At 28.4% G+C, this 19,606-nt stretch overlaps 1 protein-coding gene across 1 annotated transcript; it reads right to left on the bottom strand.

Annotated features, from left to right (window-relative positions):
* Positions 1 to 11,415: 11,415 nt before the first annotated feature.
* On the bottom strand, positions 11,416 to 19,042 carry LOC111033818 (E3 ubiquitin-protein ligase RING2-like). Its single transcript, XM_022314745.1, has 4 exons — positions 18,799 to 19,042; positions 13,725 to 13,923; positions 13,044 to 13,648; positions 11,416 to 11,673 (listed from the first exon to the last, which is right to left on the bottom strand). The coding sequence occupies exons 1-4, from the start codon at positions 18,824 to 18,826 to the stop codon at positions 11,468 to 11,470; spliced, it is 1,038 nt and encodes a 345-aa protein (XP_022170437.1). The 5' UTR covers positions 18,827 to 19,042; the 3' UTR covers positions 11,416 to 11,467.
* Positions 19,043 to 19,606: the final 564 nt, after the last annotated feature.

Here is a 19,606-nt window from a genome sequence, read left to right as displayed (position 1 = left end):
ATACTCCAACTGAATCAGCTAATCTGTTTTCAACTCATTTCTCCTCGACGTTCAACTCCTCGGCTTTCCAACTTCCACCATTTACTGGCTCATCTGAATACTTATCCTATGAACTTCCTTCCGATATAACGTTTACTGTCGACGATGTTTTTTCCGCTCTTAAATCGTTAAAAAATACTTACTCTAATGGTCCAGATGACATATCCGCTCAATGCTTGTACAATTGTCGTTTTTCTATTGCTTATCCAATTTATTTACTATTCAGGCGTTCATTAGATTTAGGTATTTTTCCTAAGGTTTGGAAAATATCTTCTATAGCACCTGTTCTGAAATCTGGTGACGCTTCTGATATCCAAAACTACAGACCAATTTCTATTATACCACATATTGGTAAATTATTTGAATCAATTGTATACTCCAGAATAAAGCGTAGTCTTAATCATCTTATTATAAGTGAGCAGCATGGTTTTAGATCGCATAAATCAACCGTAACAAGTGGTGTTGCCTTCTCTTCCTATTTATCAGAAGTTATCGAACACAGAGGTCAGGTAGATGTAATCTTTACAGACTTTAATAAAGCATTTGACACAGTGGACCACGATTGCCTAATAATGGTGCTTAAGTCTTTAGGCATTGGGAATCCCCTTCTATCTTGGTTGCACTCTTACATCACAGATAGAAAACAATTCATAAAAATCAAAAATGCTGTTTCGGAGTTAGCTGTGATACCATCTGGAGTCCCTCAAGGAGGCCACCTTAGTCCTCTTTTATTTATTCTGTTTGTAAACTCGATAACCAAATTGATCACTAAGGCTAAACTCCTTCTTTTTGCTGATGACATAAAAATATTCCTTAAAATAGACAATCTTAATCAATGTCATATCCTACAGTCAGAACTAGATATTTTTGCAAGTTGGGCGTACTCCATAGGTCTCAGCCTTAATATAAGCAAATGTCATGTTATGTCGTTTTCTAGGCAGCGATCTCCTATCCACCACAACTATTCTCTAAATGGCACTTCTCTTAACCGTGTCTTCCTCTACAAAGATCTTGGTATTCATTACTCACCATCTTTAAATTTTGAGCACCATATAAATGTCACTGTAGGTAAAGCTTTAAAAGTACTGGGTTTTATTAAACGCAATACTAATCAGTTTTCTTCGGCTCGTTGTCTCTGCACATTGTACTTCTCATTAGTACGTTCTATATTAGAATACGGTGTGGTGGTGTGGCATCCCTACCTAGCTAAAGACGAACTAAGACTCGAGCGTGTACAAAATAGATTTCTTTCCTACATTGCCTACATAATGAAGATACCTCACCCTACGCATGACTATTCCTTAATTCGTAGTTCATTGGGAATACCAATGCTGTCAACTCGTCGACAAGATGCTGATGAGCACTTTATAACCTCGCTCCTAGGTGGCACCTTAGATGCACCCGATCTCCTCTCTAAAATATGTCTTCGTATCCCTTCCTTCTTCTCCAGAAATCACGCACTCTTCCAAATTCCAACTCACAATACATTATATGGACATAATCACCCCTTGCACAGAATGCTTCGTACTCTGAACAATCTTAATTTTGATTTTAATAAGTAATTAAATAATATCATTACTATAAATATGTTGTATTATAGTTTTATATTACTAAATTAAGGTATTACCATTTAGTTTATATTATGTTTTTTTTTTTTTTTTCCATATGTTCTAATTTTGTGTGTATTTGTATTATTATATTTTTGTTATATCTATTAATTTAAACTTAATCTGTTAATTAAAAATTGCCGTTTGGCGTTTATATATTATAAATAAATAAATAAATAAATACTACCGATATGTCATAAACTCAAAAATATTATTTTCTACATTTTTTGTAATTGATGATATTAATCCAAGATGACTCAAAAAACATAAAAAAAATGATTCTGTGTAAATGCTTTTCGTCTATGTAGCGCGTAGACTAGAGAAAGAGAACAAACAGGGCAGTGACATCCTCTGAATGGCTATTAGTTGATTATTTAATTATTTTTGTATCTCATTTATATGATGGTTGAATATTTGCTCTCTATAATTTGACATTAATACAGTTGAGTTCAATTATTTAAAAACTCTGAACCCAGAAAGCCAAGGCTTAATTAATCCTTGAATTTATAAAAAACCTAACCTAACCGGAGTGATGATTGTATAGATTTCATAATATTTTTTTTTTCTGTCTGTCATCACATTAGTTTTATAAGAGTTTGAATTTAAAATGTTGAAGTAATTGTGTAAACACAAGTAAATTAATGATTTATCTTCAATTGATTTTCCATATTTTGTTGTAATTCCAAATCAATTTAATAATAATATTCTCATATAATAGAATTAATATATATTAATTTATAAAACTGTCAATATTGTACTATAATATTATTATACACCTACAGTACTTGTACTTTCTTGTCCTTGATATTTTAAATAAATATATACACTAGCCACTAGATATTTTTAAAATAATAAATATTAATTGATATAATGAAAGCAGTGTTTCAGCAAAAACTAAATCAATCTACCATGACACACTAATGAAAATAGTGTTATAACTTATAAATTACTTTTATAACAATATCAAAAAAAATGTCATGTTATAATCTTGATATAAGCAAATGGGCCATCTCTTGTCAGAATCGTTAGTTGAATAAATCATTGAATAAACACATCCATCACAATGCCATTATGACATTATTCACAATGAATACTCCACCAGTGTGGTGCGCACCTCAACACCTTTTTTCATTGTGAGGTGATATTAGATTCTGAGTGGAACGAGAATGTATTGATTTTACAATGATGTGTGTTTTTTTATTTTTTTTTTTATTTTTTTTTTTTTTGTGTCTGTCATCACCTTTTAGGACAGTAGAACTGCTTCGATTTTCTTCAACAGCAACTTTTCTGATTGGAAAGTGAATCTAGTTGGTACTTGGGGGAGTCAAAAGTAAAAATTTCCCAGAAGTTTTCAAAAGCGAGGTGAAAAACAAAAGAAAAATTAAGGAAAAACGGGGATTTTTACGCAAAATCGATTTTGGTTTTTGTTGTAACACTAAAACAAATGACCGTAGATATATGAAATTTTCACAGGTTGTTTATATTTGCATTTCCTATACACGGTAAAATTTTGAAAATAATTTGGCTCTTTTTGAACTGTTTACGGACATTGTCAGTTTTCAATTTTTTTAGTTTTTTTTTCTATAAATATCAATAAAATTTTATTTGTTGGTTAAAAAAACTTGAAAATTTAATGCAAGGCTCCTGATATATTTTTACAATAGCAATTGTAAAATATTTAAAATACATAGGCACAATTTTTTTTTATAAGCATTTAAAATTCGAATTTTGACAAAATTTATCAAAATCTCGAAAATTATTAATCACTGTAATTAAAAAATTATAAAATGTTCAGTTTTTATAACTAAGGATTGAAAATTTAAAACAAAGATTCTCATAAATAGTTCATACTGTAACCAAAAAATCTACAAAATACATAAACACAGTTATTTTGTACAGACATTTTAAATTCAAATTTAGACGAAATTACATATTAAAATCAGTAATAACGATTTTGGTTATTTTTGTTGTAATTTAAAAATATTATTCGTCGGTATAATATGAAACTGAAGAATCAAAAAAATCAAAATATGGCCTATCCATACAATCTACAGTTTAATATTACGATTAAGTCAATTATTTTTTTAATACCATAGATAAGTATGTAATATGTCTTAAACCAAGACTGACATACCGTCTCCACTCAGAATCGTTTTTCTTATACAATGATATTGTATCATTGAATTCAAATTTAATTCCAACCATTATACAGTGACCCACTTGTAACCTACTGTACAGCAGAGCGACATCCACTTACCCGCTTTTTTTAACCTAATGTTGTAATTATACATATTTAAAAATAAAATTATGCCCAGTATAAAATATTATTGTGGATTTAAGTTCAACTTTTTTTTTAATTTCCATTAACAATTACTTACTCTCAACCCTGTATTTTCATTTATACAATTCTTAACCTTTACTGGGCCATGGTCCCCTTTGAAGTATAAAATATAATCACGGACCCTCCCACAAAAAAAAAATATTTATTTAATGATAATACTAAGATTTCTTGCTTTAGTCCTAATTGTGACCATTGTAGAAAATCCAGGCTCACAGAACTATGTAGTAGCGAATATAATCAGAGCTCGGGAATAAGCCTTCGTCAACGAACACCAAAATTCGATTTCATTTTTTGTCTGAAAACCGGGGTGTGCAATTTCTTCTGATCTCAAATCAATTAATCATATTTAACAAGGTTTGAATCATTAATATTGCATTTAAGTCTACTAGAAAATAACTGTGCGTAACCATATTTCTGCTTTCGAGTATGTACAATCTAAATAATTGCCAAATACATTTTCAAGCACATCAAAATGTGCACAAATTTGCGTTTTTATGGAACTGGATAAAGCAATATTATTTTTTGAAAGCTCTTGTTGGAAGTCTGATAAATTTTCCGATTGAAGTCTTCTTTTCCAAAGGGAAGTTTTATTTACAAATGCGTTTATTTTTTCGGCCGCTATATGGACGACTGTCGCTGCTCGTCTTTGAATTGATATATTTACTTATCTTTACTATTATATATTATAAATGTACAGTTTCTACTTAAAAGGTTAATCAAATAATATTATGAATTAATTTCAAACAAATTTATTTTTATTAGTAATTATTATTTATTAAATTTGACACAACACAAAATATACAAGTCATCTTCACATTATATCAAGAGTTTAATAATCATTAATTCATTATACATTTTATACATCGAGCATTTGTGAGTCTCATTGATGAGACAGATAGTTATAACACTTGATTTATCACTTATTATTATCACAGAAACCACTTAAACAGAAAAAATGTATTTCAATCTAAATATTTAATTAGTGTTGTGTATGTTTATTTTTATAGTAGGTTAATTAAATATGTAGCCAATTTATACATTTTGATACATAAAAATATATACCTATTAAACTATAATATTTCTTTTAAAAATAAACAATTTTTAATAAGGATGTACCTAGGAAGGTTGTTATTTCTTTGTTTCCTTCGTTGGTTTTAAGAACAACAACATTTTATTTTGAAAATGTATTACTAACTACCCTAAGTTGGTACACATATGAGTTGAACTAAAAATGTATTTATATCATTATTATTATTATTTTTTTTTTTTGTTAAATGAGAATAAATTTTTGTTGAACTTTGAAATCATTTTAAGTGTTATTCATGATGACATGTTCGAAAAAGAAGCTGGTGTGAAGTTAGCGCAATTTATACGAAAATTTGTATAAAATAAACGGTGATCCAACAAATGACATGGCCTTTCCAACAACGTCCGACAAACCGTTCTGAACAGTTTCGGGTAGTTATTGAGAGTATTGGAATAAGTTAGCCACTGACTTGGTGTGAAGTTGGTGGCACTTTCTTGAAAGTTCGTATAAATAAATGGTGAACACGTTTTAAAGAAGAAAAAATATTTTTCAATATTTCATTGAAATATTTCAAGGAGAGTGAAATTTTCAATTTTGAAATATTTCAAGTGAAATATTTCAAATTCAGAACCCTAATGTACATACACAAAAAATACAATATTTACATAAAATAAAAAATGTTATTTTGCCAAAATGTAGTCTATAGTTAACGATAATTCTTCAATTATTAGTTATTATTAATAAGCGATAACAGAATTATTAGTTAATGTTATTTTATTATTTGTTCAGTTGTATCATTTTTATCGAAAAAAAAAAAATGAAGTATTGAAATTGTTTATTGAATTATATTTTAATAGGTTTCAGCAGGTACTAAAGCATATCTTTTTACCTGCTACATAACACCAGGGAATGCAAGTGCACCGTCCTGCACCTCCGAAATTGCGGAATTACGCCATGTCGCCATTGCACTAAGCCTGTACGCAGCTCGAAAATAAAACTATCACAAGTACACAATTACTTCACATAATTTGCTACACATTTAACTTTTAAATGTAAACATAAGTAACTTACAATTACCAGTGAATGTTTCTAAAATGAACGAAGCCTGAACATGACACAAATTTTTAAGTACCTATTATTAATAGTAATTTATTATTAATATTTATTTCTGTTAACTAAATAAAGATTAGGTACCTGTAATACCCATTACCGATAATCGTAGAATAATAAATTTATTTTTTTTAGGGGGGGGGAGGGATAGCCTTTTTTCCTTGTGATATCGACGCCACTGAAACTTGTTGCAAATTCAAAGGGTGCCTTAAAAAAATTCTGGGGTGACTATAGCCCCCTTAGCCCTCCCCCCCATCCTACTTTTATGGTAATACCTCTGTCTTATAATAACAAATTATGTGGAAAGTATAAAAAAATTTTCTACCTGACATACTGACCTAGTATAAACTGTCCATACTCCATGGTCTTATTTTTTTCTGTGTGACTGTATGAATACTTTTATGATATAAGTCGAAATGCATAAATTGGAATACATAAAAATCATAAATGTTATTATATAATATAAATAGTAGCACTTAGATCAAAAAATCTATGATGTAATAATTGAATAAACCAGAATTTTTCAGTTTTATTCAATAAGTCGTAAAACTGTTTGAGGCGGAATGTATGGTCACCGCATGATGAGATTCCACCTTAGACAGTTTTAACCATATATACTTAGTACACTTACATACTATATAATACTCTGAATTCATATTTTCCTTTGAATTTAATATTTTAATAAGAAAAATACTTCCTCCATCCTTTTGCTTAAACAAAGAAATGGTGTATTTTTTCTCTTAATATACGTGTATTATATTATGCAAATTAAATGGTTTGTAATTATTATGCATAGGCACTAGGTAGGTACATTTGAGTAAATAATTGTTTTGCTACCATTCATCCATTTATGATATTATTAACAACTATAGAGCCATAGAAGCAACTTGTGAAAATGTGAAATCCGAACACCGTAATCGATGTAAGTCGCGTGGATATGTTACATTGATTATTGTTTTATTTTGGGTTTTCAATGTGACGCCAGTCTATAAAGGAAAGTATATAAATATATAATCCTATGTAAATATAACTATGAAGTACTTCGTAATTTTGTTTTGATAGTACCATTTTATCATAATGGAAAAATATTATTGTCTCACTCCTAGGTGAACCATCGACAATTGCCTACTGAATACTGATTCACTACCTGTAGCTTTAAGCTGGGCTTCCATTAGATCGAAAAGCCAGCGCGGCGCGACGCGGCGCCGACCTCGAAAAGCTGCAGGAGCTCCCAGACCTAGTGAACGCCCAGCTATTTATTTTTTTTAATTATTTAAGAGGTCATCCTAAGTTATTATTCAGTATTCACACTGCGCGTTTAAACTACAGATTTATTTTATAATTGTCTTAAGGTCGCGACGTTTTTAAAAACGTTGACTCGCACGTTTGAATCGCATAGTGAGTAGTTTGTAATGCACTCTAATCAAATATTATTTTTGCCGTTTACTATTACCAAATATATGAAAAATTGAATGAATACCTTCCTGAACTTCCTCATCGTATTTCATTAGAATTAGGTAATCTAAACTAAAAACCAGAAGTTCAATATATATTTATAAACGTTATTTAATCTCAATCTCTTATGATACTAATAAGTAGATTATAATATATAATTTATAACATTTTAGACTCGATTGCTGTCGTAAGTGGTATGAAAGACAATTTTAAGAGCCAAAATTTCGATTTTAAAAACTGAAAAATTATTGTTTTTTTTTATATCAATAAATTTTTTTTACAATATTCTGTGTCTAAATAGTAAATATAGAATTTAAAAGGAGTTAATTAATATACACTCGACTTACAGACCTGTTTGTATAAAATATAAACATTATTTGATATTTTCAAACGTTGACACATTTTTAGAACATTTAATATTTTCACTTAAAATGATAAAAATTGTGTCTGAAGTGTTATAATGACATAGGTATTATTTTAATTTTAATTATTATTTTTAGAATTTGCATATATTATGTTGAAAACATATGAAAAGGATTGATGGATTTCGAATTTTTGAAAAATGACACATATAATGAATTTAAATGTACACAGTTTTACTTAATTGATCAATATAAAATTATAATATATATTAATATACATATTGTAAAGGAAATTTGTTAGCTTATATCAAAATGTAATAACGTAGGTAATCTGAATATTTTTTGTACTCAGTTTCAACAGTAATTTACCAAAATGGTTTTTTCAAAATAAATATAGCCTAAGTACTATTATAAAAAAAACAAGATTTTGATGCTTAATCGACTTTTAACGTTAATTTAAAATTTGTATGTACCTACAATCTACACATTATAAGTAAAAAAAATACAAAGTAAGGAATCAATCCTTTATTGTTTAATGTGAGAAAATAAATAATGTAAATACCGTGGTTTTACTATAAAAGATAATATTACGATTGGTATTTTGTTAAAAATCGGAGAATAAATCATGATCTATATCCAATATACGTATGTTTAATATCTGCAGGTGGTAGGTTGCAAATAATTCAATCAACACCCATTTTTCCTTTAAAGTGGACCTATAAAAATATAGTAGGTATGTGCTCTAAGAATATGTTTTCCCGCTCCTCTTACAGGTGGCGAGTACGGGCCTGTAAGTAGGTACCTATGCTAAGAAATATATCTATTTTAAGTTATCATAAAAAAATTCTCGTACCTAATTACATATCAAACAAAGTGACTTGTATCTATTTAAATTATAGATCAATAATTATTTTAAGCTCATGGATACAAAGCAGACGTAAGTACGCCAACACAATAGGTGGTTGATGTTATCAACAGCCGGTATCTCTGCAACTGAGCGTATTGATGAGTACAATGAATTTTGGCGATGAGTTTACTGTGGAACGAAGCTTATATTTTTCCGATATCAAAACTAAAAAATAAGTTATTCAAGTTGGAAAAACTCAAAAATTATAAACTTTTAAACCATTAGAACTTTTTTCGTATTTGTGATATCGAATAGCATACTAAATGCTTTCCTCCTTTTTTGTGTGAACATTTAGTTGCTTAACTTGGACTTCAGCCTGAATTGTTCTTGACATAGTGAAACAGTTTTTTCTATGTTGTAAATTTGTAAGACGGAGCAATACATGAGAGTGTGGCGTACTCTTAATTAGGTATTTAATTTTATAATAGATTTGAATATTATATTTTTTGTCATGTTACTATGTACCTAAATGTTAATTCTAAATGTGTGTGTCAAAACGTTCATACATAATGCTTACTTGACTTAATTTTTATACTGATTGTGACTTGTGTTACATTATTTTGTGGTTAATATGTCTGATATTGGTTCTTGGTTTAGAGTACTGTTTGGGTTTGAAGACAATACTGGTATCTCTTTTTACTATTTTTTAATCTAAGCTTTAGACTATTATTAATACAGAATATCTTATGTGGACTGTATTGTCAAGTTATCTTTATAATACAATAAATAAAAACTTTAAGTAAATCACCATTGGGTTCATTGAAAGATGTTTAGAATTTTAACTAAGAAAGGATAGATATATGATTAATTTTATATTTTTACAATACTTAGTTCAGTGGATTCAATCAAAGATCTATCATATACAGAGGTAGTTTCTAAGCATGTTATTATTTATTGTCTTTTTGGAGCAGCATAGTTGTTATGAATACAGTATTAAAAATAAAACTTTTATGTTAAACAAAATAAATGTAAATTTTGATCATCAAAAAGATGCCTTTGATTATTTTAAATTAATTGTTGATCAACATATAATCCTAGTTTTTACTTTGAAAAGGATCAAGGAAAGATTAAAAAGTTATTTTTTATTAAAAGTGTATAAAATGTACTCATTATATACTTTAATAACAAAATAATTCTTAAACCGTCACGCAGACATCAATATGCAAAATTAAATTTTATCAATGAAGTCGGCTTGATTTGAAACGCCCCCATTTTGAACCCTCATAATTGTGTATACACTCAGTATGAATATTAAAATGTATGCAACTCTGGTCTCTAGGTATAAGTTATAACCACTTATATGTCCATTCTAATAAATAAAGTTAACTTCGAAATATTTATAATTTAATAAGATCACAAATTACTTTTACAACATAAAAAAGCAAATCGTATATCAAAAATAAATACTTATTGTATTACATTTTCAAATAGTTGAATTTTAGAACTTAAAATGTCTTATTTTCAATCTAATCATAATCCATCACTGATAGGCTACCACTAGCCTACTACTATATAATATTGTTGGTGCTAATTGGTAAGGTTGAGGAATATAATACTACTAGTTAGAAACATATATCTTACTTTTTATTAGTTAATTGTTATACCGTAATACAAAATATTATAAAGTGAGTTATAATGATACAAACATTCATTATCAATTAAAAATAAATGTTTAATACAAATTTAATCTTTTTTTTAATAACTTGATCGATTATTTTTAAATAATGTTTATATATTTATACTATAAACTATATGACTAAAATTAAAGAACTTATTAGAAAGTGATATAATTTCTAAGTAAATTACATTATGTTAGGTATTATGAATTGTATTGATATTTGTTTAAAAAGAAAATGAAAACATTTTATTTACTTAAAACTAGTATAAGAAACTAATGAAACCAATAATACATTTTTTTATGACATCAAAAATAAATTTGTTTGCTAAATCCATAGCTTATTAATTTAATCAAGTATAATTAGGGTCTATGCATAACATGCATTTATGTAAACCAGTACAGTTTAATAAAATAGCTATTGGTTGTTTTCAAATCAAAAATACAAAATATTACACCACAATTACCTATATAATATTGTCAATTACTGTGTAAATGATTGTACTTATTTTGTTAATAATTCATTTTAACTCATATCTCTTACAATTTCTTAATTAATTGTTACATCCTAATACAAATAATATGGTAAGTAATAAATAATAATTATAAAAATCTTCACTATGAATTTAAAATACATAATAATATTTGACAGAAAAAAAATTACAAACAATAAAAAAACCAATTCAAATTTTCATTTATGGTATAAAATAGTAGAAATATTATTCTTTTAAATTATTAATTAGTTATTTTTAAATAATGTTTTTATATTTATACTATAAAAGTATAACCTACCATACTAAAATTATTAAACATATTGAAAAGAGTGATGTAAGTACCAAGTAAATTACATTATGCAAGGTGCCTATTTTTATTAATATTTGTCAACAAATAAAAATGTATTAAATACTTAAAACCTTGGCTAAATATATACTTATATTTATATTTTAATATAATACATTATTGAGTATGCTTAAAACTTAAGAAATCATTAATAAATAAATACTTTACGCGAAAGAGTAAAACATTTCCAGAGGTTTGTTTACCTTCCAAAACTTATCCTGTATGTTTCGAAGTGTTTGATTGCCTTTGACTTGAAGAAATTGATCTGCGGTGGGTACAACATACATCAAAAAATCAAGAGGTCGTTCTGGAAGCTCAGCACCAAGGTCTACCGCCAATCGCATAGCTAAGTACTTACTCAAATGATCAACTAAAAAAAAAATTATGTGTATGTAATGATTGTTTTGAAAATTTGCTACTTAATTACACTTAGAATTTTTGGTTATATTATTCAAGATTTAATTCTACACATTTAAAATTCAAACCAACAACCACTTATGAATAATATAAGATTTAAAATATTATTAAAATACTATTTTTTATTTTTTTATTTTTTTATTTATTGGTCCTGCACTACACATAAGAAGTATTAATCCGTAGACACTCATAAAAACCCAGTTTTACACTTTAGACCAGCTGTTCTTAAATGTTTGGTGAACAATTGATGGAATACTTTTAGAAATTGTGGGCCCCCAACCAATATTCTTTTCAATACCATTTTTTTTACAAAAGTGTAGCTAATATAGTTGGGCAGTGCATATTACTACAACAAAATTACTTCTGCAGTAATGCTGTAGTAATATTTTATTCTATTATATTTAAGTTAACACAATTGTAACGAAATTACTTATTAAAAGTAATTTTTATGAAGTAATGCGTTATTTCACACATTATTGAAATATGTCACAAACGTATAAGGTACGACAAAAACAAGAGGCAGAGATGTTCAAGAAAAATTAAAAATCAATACTAGTTATTTACAATTCTGGAAGTTTTAAATAATAAATAACTATTAATGATATTATTAAAGATCCCAGGAATTAATTATACATTTTACTCGTGTATAACATTAAGTTATTAAAAATATACGTACATTATCAATAGTATATATAAACTGTTATACAATTTATGTAATTTTTTATATTGTTTTGATTACTTATGTATGTATGTGTAGTATCTTATAATGCTCATAAGGGCCTGTCCGGCTAATTTATATAAATAAAAAAATAATAATTAATAGTATGTCAATTACTTATTAGTCGTTATGGAATGATTTTGTAATTAATTTTTGAAAAAGTAACACTATAGAAACGCCCTACTTTTTAAATGAAAAAGTAATATGACGTTATAAAAATAATATCAGGTGACACAAATGTAATTCAAATACAAATATTTAATGGAACAAGTAACGTAATTTTGTGACTTTTCAAAAGTAATTTATCTAACACTGGACGAGGATCCCCCAAGGGACCGCAGACCACAGTTTAAAAGCCTCTGATTTAGACTGTGTACATAGCACTTGATTGATACACATACAATTCTATAATGATATTCTTCAAGTTATAATATGTTAGTTATTCATTGTAGAAATGCTTCTTAATGGTTAAGTTATATGTAAAAAAAAGCAAGAATAAAAAACATTTAAACAGTAACAAAAGAATTGTATATAGAATTTAAAAGGACATATTTTCATTCTGTACTGTTTAAATGTGATAAAGTAAATTAATTTAAAAGGATTACCTGTTGCATTAGCTGTAGTTTTTATGTAACGTACAGAGTTTTCTTTCAAAACTGTGATAAATGGATTTTCACTCTCCATTATTGTAGGATGAGGTTTTAATACTAGTTCTATTTCATCTACTGGCACACCGTTTGATGCACCAATACATTCTGCTGTATCCGAAGTGTCAACAGTTGAAGCAGGTCCTTCTTTTTCTGAGATCATAACAGATTTCATCTTTTTTGCCACTTTTGTTTGTACCATTGTTCTTGTTACATTGTCTTGTCCTGAACTATTTGAAGGTTTTGAAGTAATTGATGAGCTACTTTCATTTAGTTTTTCTCGTTGGTTCTTTTTGATTCGTTGTTGTCGATTTTGAGTTTGTAATTTAATACCTTCGTTTATTGACTGAACTAAATTGGCCTGACTTTGACTCTTATTTAACGTTTCCAATACTTTTGTTTGCTGTGCTTCGTATTCATCAAGGTTAGGATATATCTTAGATATGATAAGATCAAAATTTGGATCACGGCGTAGTGACCGTTTAGATACTAGTTTCTTACGACAAGTGGGGCATTCTTTATTCCCTGAACGAAGAGCAGTCACAATACAGTCTGAACAGAATCTAAAAAACAATTGTATTATTTTATTACTTAAAATACTCATTTCATAAATTAAAATATAATATGTATTATAATTACCTATGGAGACATTCTTTAGCAGTCATTGTTTTTTTCAAAACTTCCAAACATATTGGACACATTAGTTCATTCTGTAGACTTCTTGGCGATACTTCAACTTCGGTGTTGTCAGTAACAGCTACTTGAGGAGCTCTATGCCTTTCGTATAGTGAAAGTTCCCACATTTTATTGAGGTCTGTTGGATCTGATGAAGCCATGACTTGAGCAATTTTTACAATTAGAATTCAGAATCAAAAAATTAAATTAAATAATCTAAGTTTGAGAGTTACTGTATTACAACAAATTTATAATATATTATATGATAGTACTTAAAAATGATAAAAATGTATTAATTAATAGTATAATAAGCATTATAACTTGAAGTAAAATATAATAATGACCAAAAGAATAAAAGATAGACTATACTTATACACTATAGCAACAAGTGGCTAATGACTATGTTAGATTAGTTGTGGACAGTGTTTATAATCTATTTACTAAGATAAAATGGCGAAATGGACTTTGTTATATCAATGACAACTAATGTTTTCCAGTACATGTGGTACACAACATTCAACGCCATCTATGAAAAAATAACCTTGAAATTGTCATTAATATTGCGTTAATAGCTTACAATTCATTAATATGTTTGAATTTAATTTTAAAAAACTGTTCACTTGTATAACATGGTCATAGTTATAGTCACATGTCACATATGTAAATTGTAAGGTACCATACGAATCATATACTTTACACGAACTACTGCCTTTGCCCGCGGTAAACGGTGACTTCACCCCATATTTTGTTCCGCTGTTTGCGCATGTGCAATATTGTGCACACCCACAAACCAGTTGACGTGATTTAATAGGGCGTAATGCGTAAATACGTATTTGTGGTATTATCAATTTCAAATATTATTATTATTGTTATTATCAATTTAATATTTATTGAAATACAATAATCATACGAATAAATATTTTTAAATTTAAAATTGTCATAATATTGTCAAATGTCCAGGGTTTTAATTTCTCTAGTCTCTTTATACATTGTAAAATTAAAACATCTAAAATGTTTTATGTTGATACTACAACAAATCGTGGACTACATATTTATACGGATGTGTTCTTCTTTAAGGCTCACCCTATGATCGAGAGCTGCAGATGATTAGAATTTATAACAAAATATTAAGTTTCGATTCCGGGTTAATTTTAATTTGTAAATAATGCAAATAGTTAATTTTATTATAAAAATGACAGCTCCCAAAATGCTGACTTTCTTTACGATGACGGGGCATCACAACCCCCCCCCCCTTCCATACCACACTACCATCCAGTCCTGCTCACTACGACGCTCCGGACGTGTGTAGGTACTATTAAATTGTCAACATATATAATAGGTATATATGTACCTAGTATATACTGATTTATGACATGTGACGCTTCAGTACCGAACATTCGAAGGGTGAAACGTGGCCCAATGGCTAGTACGGTTCGTGATCATTATGTACTGGTCGAGATCTTATCGTCAGAGAAGGGTGGCGGTGGAGGGTGTATCGTTAATGCATTCAAACCGTCTTGGATGCTGCGCGTGCGAGTGTGTGTCCCGACCCAACGTAGAATCGAACAATAAAATATATGAAAACAGTTGTTACTTGTTGCAGAAAGGAAAAAAATAACGAAGCCTATACATTTATACGAGTATATGACTGTGGGGGTTCCTGCTATGTACAAGTGTAGGAAACCTCGAAAAAAATATTTATTGTATAGGCTCGTACCTACATTCGGATTTTATGGACAAAAATAATCTGTACAAAATATGTCCAATGTATATACTATATAATATAATTATGCATATTAATGATTAATTTGAGTTTTAAGAACCACAATGATAAATGCATTGCGAATAATAATTAATGGCGGTAGAAATTATATTTTGGTAGATGTATGTAAAAACATTGTGTTTTGAAATGCTTATAAATTTCAAAAGTAGGATTTTGAATAATCGCATCATTGAAGAAATGAGGCGGTGTAGAGTATCTACAATCTGATGGTCCTCCCTTAAAACCGGTTGCCCATCGTCCGACTACCTAGGAGTGAGGAAAGAGACACTTGCGTGCCGCATTCCTTACATGTGAGGGTGTGCGTACTGCTTACAGCTGCATGTGCCATTGTTATGGTGTTTCGCCGTCGGTGCCAGCAGGTGGGACGAAGGTCATCGGCCGCCGCCGACTCTGTTCATCGAATATTTTCGCTACAGTTTGAGTTTTGAACACGGTAACCTACCAATATGATTATTACATTATATATGTATACATTTTTTTGTCGACCCTTCTCCTTAAACTGTGTAAGATTTTTGTTCAAGGTCGTTAAGAGCGTGTATTAATATTATAGGTATCATAGTGGTAGTATATGTGAGTAATAATATAATATAACATGGTGCAGGGGTTCTCAACCTATTTTGATCCATATTGATCCAAGATTTTTAAAACAATTTAAATGGCTCCCTTACAAATAACTATAGTAATAAAATTACGATACAAGCAATTAATTAATTTAAAGTGACATTGAGTTACCTAATTGCGCCACTGAAAATGCATCATAGTGCATAGTGCATTACATTGCCTAAGTATGCATACTGCATAGTCGTTTATAAATATACCTATATAGGCAGGTGAGTAGTAAGTTCTCATACCTACATAATTAAATACGAACAAAGGCTTATAGGAAATTTCAACTCTTTTCAGCTACTTAAAGGCCCGGTGAAAAGCTATCGGATTGTATATTATTAACATTAATATTATAAAACATAATGACATATATTTATTTTTATTTTCAATAAATTATTATGATTATTGTTAACTAAAGGACTAAAAAAATTGGCATACACGCAAACACGATCGTCCACAGTCCACTCGATTTTTTATTTAACTATTATTATAACCATTAGCGAAACTAAGGGGGTGCAAAGGGACTTTAGCACCCCTTGTTTTTTTTTAGTAAAACTATTACTTTGGTTAAGTACCATCAATTTTATGTTTTTGAAATATGAATTAATAAATTAAAAAAAATTCTAAAAAAATGTTAGTGGTCGTATAATTTTTTTAGATATAAATGATAACATATTGAATAATTGATATAGATTATAAACATTACGATACATAGTAATATAGTATGGAAAAATGGATTTCTTACGAACAATTTTTAGACAATATAGGTCTCATCAAAAATCACTATATATAGTGAATATATGTAGATATACTATGGTTGATTATGTAGAGGGTTGGCAATATCTTCGATACTATTGTATGGAGTATCGAGTACCTATCTTGTACCTCAACACATTTTCAGTCTATGTAGGTATCGAGTATTTCATAAAATAATTTTATCGAAACATACTTGATACATTAATGAGATACTTTGAAAAATTAATTGTTTAAAATTATTTTCACTCGCTTACCTAGTAATAGTACTAGTACATACCAACCACGATTGTTCGACAATGTTTTAGTATGATATGTGTAAAATTAGAGGCAAATTTAAATGTATGTATACCATTATGTAATTGCAGTGTTAATTAATTTCAAATTATTAACAATTCTAATTTTTACTATCATAATTAAATTTATTTTGCTAATACAAATACAAATACGTAGTTACAGGTGATTTTTCGAAAGCTGTAGCCTACGCCATACAACTTTTAGAAAATTATTTTTTAACCCATTAGCCATATTAGTTATATCTGTGGATTTTGACACACCACATATGCATTTTTAACTCGACTATACGTCTTTACTGTAGGTACCTATATGGCTATATTAGATATCCGTAATGTGTACGATATAGTACATCGTACATCCGTGCATGTATATTGAATAGTCTATCTTTCGCGGCGATAAAGTATGTGATGGACACGATAGGATTAATAGATACTGTAGATACGTATTTATTGTCTAAGTAGTTTATGATTACCAAATAATTATGTACATGAATAATAATTAATTGTGTAGTAGAATATTATTATGAGTTATTATTGTTATTAAACATGTGGTCTATATTAACTAATTAATATATAATATACACCTAATTGGGTATAAATACAATTTTTAAAAAACCTGTGATAAATTTTATTTGAAGTATCGAGTATCGAGTATATAGTATCTCGTTACTCCAAATCTAAGTATCTAGTACCGTGATACTGATTTTTGAGTATCTTGCTCTTCAATGTTTGCGTATTACTGATAAGTGGTAACCCTCCATAAGATATATCGTAAAATCCTCCTAATGTATTAATACGAGAAAATGAGTATTATAAATATATATTATGTTTTTATCATAGTGTGTTAAAATGCGTATACAAATTCAAAGTTATGATTTTTTTTTAAAGATTTGTACTTTGTGAGATTGCATATTTTCGATAATAGGGAGTTTGTAACACACCACACTTAAGATTAGTGTTTCTTGATTTTAACTTTAAAAATTACACATCTTGCTGGTATGGTTGTAATAATACAGTCTACAATGTACAGGTTGTGTAATCGAACCATATTTTATAATACCCATTACAATGACACTCGACATATTATCCTAATTAGTACTTTGTAGTAGTACAGTCCACGTAGTCGTGCAGTCATTCAGGTGGCAGGTACAAGTCTCAATTATGAACAAATACTATGGCTATTTAAAGTTTTTACAATCAGTTAACCTTTTATAGAAATAAAATTAAAAATGTAAAATTATTTGACGAATGTTTAATCCGACTAATATTACGTTGATTGGGTATTAATGTCTTATGAAAAATTACTGTGGAATACTACTCTTACCCCTTTAAATTTTTCTTCTGGATTTTAGTATGAATAGTAAAGATATCTTAATCCTATATTTATAACAAATATGTAGTTGAAATTGTGAAATTGTGAATCATTATTAAAGTGTGCAACATATTGTTATGTAAGTATTTAGGTGATCTTATAAGGGTATTTAAGCAATGTGCTATGATCTCCTTAGGCTTGACAATCTGGTATTCAAGCTATGCTCAAAGGAATTATTAAGCAAACGAGTAGTTAAACGAATAATTAACAAATTATATAAAAACATACTTAATTTTTGAATTTGAAATTGCTTCATAGTTTGCCTTTGTTTTTCTTATCCTTCTTAAAATTCATTTTAGAAGTTCCTAGACACAAAAACACATCAACAACTTTGTTCTGTGTTTTAAACCAACTGATGGTACTTAATGGTTTGAAACTTCAAACCATTTTACTATATTTGAGGGGCTGAAAAATGTTTTTATTGTTCAGTGTTGAATAATTTTTTTAAAATAAATATACTATTCACCTTTTTGAATAAGTATTCTTAAAAATATTTTTTTATCAATTGTAGTTGATACTTAATTTAAAAAAATTTTAATTGATTTACTGGATCCAATAATGCACATATTGTTGATTGTTTGATTGCTCCTGGTAAACTATTGACTGTATTAACAACACAATAGCATCAAGGACTTTGACAAATTTCACATGCATATAGCGACAAGTAACTACCTCCATACATGGTCAATTGTTATAAGCTATTAATAACTTACAACCTGATGGTTTAAAGTTCTAAAAAAATGAATGAATGTTTTAACAATTCTATATTTTTTTAATAATTGAGGTTAAATTAATATACATACTTTCTATTTTTTTTTCTACCAAATCAATTGATAAAAATTGTTGTAGTTCTTCTACAGGAGGAGTTGGAATTGGCTTCATAAAAAATTGATGATTATTATAGAAAGGTTGAACATGCTTTTTAAGCTTATATTCAGGATCTTCCATTCCTAGCTGAAGATTATCAGAACACCTGAAACAATAATTTATTTAGTTTTCATACTTCAATATCTAAATTGGTTTATCAAAACCTACT

The sequence above is a fragment of the Myzus persicae genome, unplaced genomic scaffold (assembly GCF_001856785.1).
Source record: "Myzus persicae strain clone G006 unplaced genomic scaffold, MPER_G0061.0, whole genome shotgun sequence".
Taxonomy (NCBI): Eukaryota; Metazoa; Arthropoda; class Insecta; order Hemiptera; family Aphididae; genus Myzus; species Myzus persicae.
Note: the sequence above shows the minus strand (reverse complement) of the source record. Positions and strands in the feature narration are given on the sequence as shown.